Below are 5,968 nucleotides of genomic sequence, written 5' to 3' on the forward strand. Positions count from 1 at the left end.
TAGCAATGTGTATAAATGCCATATAAAACAGTTCAGTTTAGTTTAACAAAATATGAAATGCTCCTAAAAGTAGCCTAAACTGCCTGCCAATTTGCCTCGAGTGATCTACGTTAATGCTCAGAATCAGAGCTCTCTTTATCTTGAGAACAAGCCAATAACAACTTCCAAGGCAAGTGCATGCTGCTCAGCTCTGCTGTGAAATCTGTGGTGTGCTTTATGGTGTGGAACACAGTGAAAATCAGTCCAGCGATCACATGCACTGCAGTCCTGTACCAGAGCGCATGCACAGTAGTAAAACCGGGACACAGAGCAGATAACTGGAGTGTCATACCATTCTGTTGGGGAGTGTCATACCATTCTGTTGGGAATAACTATTGGTAGTAAAGAGGTTTCGATATGGATTTGAGAAGGGATACCGTGGACAACAATCCTGTGTTTCACATGTCCCTCAGTCGACATCAAGGATGGATCAAAGTGTCAGGTAAGCAACTTATAACCTTGCCAATTTAGAAGTTATTGAGTCATCATTGGAATTGACAAAGGCTGCATTTGCACAGGCAGACCAATTCTGATCTTTTTTTATTAATTAGTCTTTTGACCAATCAGATCAGCTCTAAAAACAAAGATCTGATGTGAAAAGATCTGATGTTATTGGTCAAAAGACCAATAAGTGGAAGAAAGATTCCAGCCACCCTAGACATTGACTGTTCTCCATGCTCCTGTCTAGCATGTGGTACTGTTGCATCAAGGCTCAGACCAACAGACCGACTCCTAATTAGCTTCTATCCCCTGGCCCTAATGTTGTAAATGGCTAACTACTTCTACTCCCCCTCACACCTATACTGCTGCTAAAATTATTATTGATGTCACGCCCTGACCATAGAGAGCCTTTTATTCTCTATGGTGGTTAGGTCGGGGTGTGACTAGGGTGGGTTATCTTGGTTATTGTAAGTCTATGTTGGCCTGGTATGGTTCCCAATCAGAGACAGCTGTTTATCATTGTCTCTGACTGGGGATCATATTTAGGCAGCCATTTCTCCCACTGTGTTTTGTGGGATCTTGTTTTTGTGTAGTTGCCTGGGAGCACTGCATTTGCTGCACGTTTCATTTTCTGTTTATTGTTTTGTGAGTTTCCTTTATTAAACATGTGGAACCCAAACCACACTGCACATTGGTCTGAGTATATTTCCACTTTGTACGACGAACGTGACAATTGATAATTTATTCACTGGGGGAAGCCAATAAAGAAAGTTAAATTCTGTGTTGTGATAATTGCGTTGTTTGCTCAATAACCTGTTAGTTCATAAGACTTGACACCGTGATATGTAGGCCTAAAGGCCGAGACATTAAGACAGTGGCAGAATAAATTCAACCACACATTTGTTTCATCACAGAACCAGAGAGCAACCTCTGTCAGGTGAAGTCCACAAAGCATATTGCATGTAACAATACAGTTGTTACATAACCTACAGCATCGTCAAGCAAGGTCAAGTTTCCAATATTTTCAGACTACTAAACTGCTATTGATTTAGAACCACCGAGAGTTACTTCAAGTCGCTAAGAAAACAGATCTGCCGCCACTATTCTAGCACCATTTCAACTTCTACATTTCAACATCTAATCACCTATGCTTAGTCTAATACAGTGAAAATAGACCAAATACTAATTAGTCTTATCAACATAAGCTAAATAGGATGTGACTGTCAATGGTACTGATGTGTGTGTGTGTGTGCGCGTGTGTGCGCGTGTGTCACACCCTGGCCTTAGTATTTAGTATTTTCTTTATTATTTTGGTCAGGCCAGGGTGTGACATGGGTGAATTATGTGTTTGTCTTGTCAGGTAAGTCTATGGTTGCCTAGAGTGGTTCTCAATCAGAGGCAGTTGTTTATCGTTGTCTCTGATTGGGAACCATATTTAGGCAGCCATATTCTTTGGGTATTTCGTGGGTGATTGTTCCTATCTCTGTGTTTTTCACCAGTTAGGACTGTTGTCGGTTTTCACGTTACGTTTATTGTTTTTTTTCGTAAATTGTTCGTATTTTCATCTTTCATTAAAGATGTTTATGAATAACCACGCTGCATTTTGGTCCTCCTCTCTTTCACTAGAAGAAAACGGTAACAGCGTGCGTGTGCGCGCAAGTAGAAAAGCATATTGACTCACCCTACCTGTAGAGAAATGCCTATGCCATCCTCTTTCATGTTGCATTAACAGTCTGACTCATTCATACAGTACAAGCTTTTAGTTTGTTGTCCTAGGCTACCTGGCTAAAATACTTACTCGCTACCCTAACTTCCTTTCATGGGCAAAGACGCCAGGCCACCTAGTTAACATTAGCATACCACATCTAGCTACATGTTGAACTTCCATCCTCTCAGGCCAGTGGCACAATGTATAAATGAATGGTAGTATCAGAATCACAATTATAATTATTGGCCAGTAAGTAGAATGAAGTAAAACTACAAGTCCAAATCCCTATCTTCATCAATGGCTTATTTAGGAAAGGTTCGATTTTAGCTAGCTAGCCACTGAACAACAACACAAGATGCAACAATAAATCAATTTTGTCAATGTTTGGCCTGTAATGTGATTGGTTTGAAGCCAAACTCAAACTGACTTCCCATTACACTTTTTTTTGGTGTGCCAGGACCATTCACAGCTGAGCTCACTCAGTTCAGATCAACGCTGACTGGCTATTATTTCAAAAAATATAATCAAGGGAGGCCAAATGCTCACTGGCTTCCCTTGCATTCAATGCTATGGTCGGCAACAATATCATACTCCTTCTGGTCAGATCGGCAACAATATCATACTCCTTCTGACCAGACAGCATCAGATAGAGACGCTACACATACTGAGACAGAGGGGTGCTGTTTCGTTTGCTTTCGCTGGTGACATACAGTACATTCAGCCTCTTGCGAAATTAAGGCTCTTTATGAAACAAAGAAAGATTAAATAAATGATTAACTAGCCTACTGTAGGCTATATGCCTCCCCTGCAGTAAAATATAGGAGAATGAACACATAGTATACAGGCAAATTTTAACATGGGGTATTGCATGTGTGAGAACCCAGTTTGTCCATTTTTTGTCCATTTTTTGGGGAAGCCTGGCTTCCCTTGGCATCTATGAAAACACACCACTGTTACTACCACTACTACCACTGCTGTTAATTGATTGCTATTACATTACCATTACTATCTACACTGTTAAAATAGTGTTTTTTAACACTAAAACTAGTGGTAACTGAGCTGCAACCAACATTGAGACAAAACCTTAACTTTCCTGGAGTTTTAAAACACATGGGTGTAAGTGTTTATGAGACAGATTTAAGGTGTTCTGAAACATGACATGGTGTGCTGTAACACCACAGTGTTAGGAGTTGTGCAACACCTTGCAAAGGTTGAAAACACTATAATGGTGTTTCGTGCAGAATCCCTTCTCTTTTGGTGTCATTTCCTTTCTCTAAAGCTCCTAAACACTGATGGTGTTTCACATCCTTTCTAGTCCAGAATAACAACCATTCTTCTGGAGTTTCCAAATACTGTAGATGGGAGTCCTTCAACTGTTTTTATATTCCCTGGTATTATGCTCAAACAAAGGATACAATAAAATATTTTGTTTTGTGAAAACAAGTTAATGCGTTTGTCCATGTTCATAATTAATGAGTATAAAATACATTTTTTAAGACATGAATATACAAGTATTAAACATATTGTATCAATAGCATGAATGGAACTATGTCAATAGAACAAAGATAAGAATATGAATCAAGAAAATGAATCAATGAATCAAAATGGTTGTTTGACAATAAGCATAGAGTGACCATTAGCAGCCAAAATGCTACTCAAACCACTGTTCTTATTGAGTGAATTCCTTTTTTGTTTCAATGTAATAAAATGTTGCACTCACGTTGTCATAGACGCATACCTTCTTGGATTGTGCCAGGTGTGCCTAATGATGAAGCGCAGGTGTGTGTAATGATGAATGTCAGGTGCGTGTAATGATGAATGCCAGGTGCGCGTAATGATGAATGCAAGGACCGGTGGTTAGTAAACCGGTGAAGTCGAATGCTGGAGGGGAGGAGCGGAAGTAGACATGACACTACCATACCATATCATGAGACCATCCATGTCTTCATCACTGGAAAGATAAACGGTTGAGTTTGATATCATTTAAAAGCTTACAAACAGTTTTGTTTTTAAATAAACATTTGCACATTTAACCTTATATATCAATAATCAAAAAATGATGATGTAGCTTATGTCGCTTTCAAAACAAATGGGAACTCGGAAAAATCAGACTTCCGACTGGGTAAAATCATTTTGCATGGCCATCCAATTTGGAATTCCAAGTCGGAAACTCGGGCATCTTTCTAGAGGATCGACTTTCCGACCTGAAGATCACTGACATCATGATTTGACCTCATTTTTGTTCCCAGTCGTCTTGAAAGCACCATCAAACCCTACTTTATGTGTTCCCGCCTTCGGTTCGGAACCGAAGGCGGGAATGCTCTTGAATACAGGGTGGGTGTCATTTCAATCATATAAATAGACTTCATAGAATGGACCTGTCCCTTCAGACCACTGCAATTTTGCTGGTATATCATTTAAATTTGTATTGAATTTGCATTTTTACATCTAATTATTACCACAAAGATGGCCACCAATCCACCCACCGTCGAATGTCAACTTGAATGGTCATCTATTCTATGATCTCAATAGGTTTCCAATGGAGGACAGACAGTTTAGATATTACCATTCAAGTCAACATTCTTTGATGTGTGGACCTCAAAATATTTGTGGTACCATTTGAATGTCAAAATGTTTAAATTGTATTGCAAATTTAGTACATTTATTGGACAAAACATGACACCCACTAAGATGTAAGAGCATTTTGTGTTTCAACCTATGGCGGGCACAACACAAAATCCTCAGATTATGTAAAATAGGGTCTAAACTACAACATATGTGAATATGTTAAACATCTGAGTTTACGCGTTTTTAGGTAATTGATGTTTTTATATATACACAGTGCATTCGGAATGTACTCAGACCCCCTGACTTTTTACACATTTTGTTACGCTACAGCCTAATTCTAATATGTATTAAATAGTTATTATGCATTAAATAGTTATTTTTTCTACACACTCAATCTACACACACATAATGACAAAGGAAAAACAGTTTTTTGGAAATTGTATTAATTTATCAAATAAGTACCACGTTTTGTTGAAGCTGTTTCCCCATTCTTCACTGCAGATCCTCTTGAGCTCTGTCAGGTTATTATTATTTTTTAACCTTTATTTAACTAGGCAAGTCAGTTAAGAACAAATTCTTGTTTACAATGATGGCTTACCGAGGAACAGTAGGTTAACTGCCTTGTTCAGGGGAAGAATGACAGATTTCTTTACCAGCTCAGGGGTTTGATCCAGCAACCTTTTGGTTACTGGTCCAGCGTTCTAACAACTAGGTTACCTGCTGCCCCGGCAGGTTGGGTGGGGAGCGTCTTTGCACAGCTATTTTCAAGTCTCTCAAGAGTTGTTAGATCGGGTTCCCTCGATCCTGATTAATCTCCCTGTCTCTGCCGCTGAAAAACATCCCCACCGCATGATGCTGCAACCACCATGCTTCACCGTGGGGATGGGGCCAGGTTTCCTACAGACGTGACCCTTGGCATTCAGGACAATCTTGGTTTCATCAGACCAGAGAATCTTGTTTCTCATGGTCTGCCAAAAGGCACCTAAAGGACTCTCAAACTCCAAGCAGGCTGTCATGTGCCTTTTACTGAGGAGTGGTTTCTGTCTGGCCACTCGACCATAAAGGCCTGATTGGTGGAGCGCTGCTGAGATGGTTGTCCTTCTGGAAGTTTCTCCCATCTCTACAGATGAACTCTGGAGCTCTGTCATAGTGACCATCGGTTCTTGGTCACCTCCCTGACCAAGGCCCTTCTCCCCTGATTGCTCAGTTTGG

General features: G+C 39.9%; 1 protein-coding gene across 1 annotated transcript in view; it reads left to right on the top strand.

Annotated features, from left to right (window-relative positions):
- The first annotated feature begins 347 nt into the window (after positions 1–347).
- Positions 348–5,968, top strand: part of si:dkeyp-72a4.1 (uncharacterized protein LOC100148058 homolog) — a 73,919-nt gene continuing 68,298 nt past the window's right edge. Inside the window, exon 1 of the mRNA XM_052526034.1 lies at positions 348–481. Within this exon, the coding sequence (XP_052381994.1) occupies positions 397–481 (85 nt within the window). The 5' untranslated portion in view covers positions 348–396. The remainder of the gene's footprint in view (positions 482–5,968) is intronic.

Source organism: Oncorhynchus keta, chromosome 9 (genome assembly GCF_023373465.1).
Source record: "Oncorhynchus keta strain PuntledgeMale-10-30-2019 chromosome 9, Oket_V2, whole genome shotgun sequence".
NCBI classification, from domain to species: domain Eukaryota; kingdom Metazoa; phylum Chordata; class Actinopteri; order Salmoniformes; family Salmonidae; genus Oncorhynchus; species Oncorhynchus keta.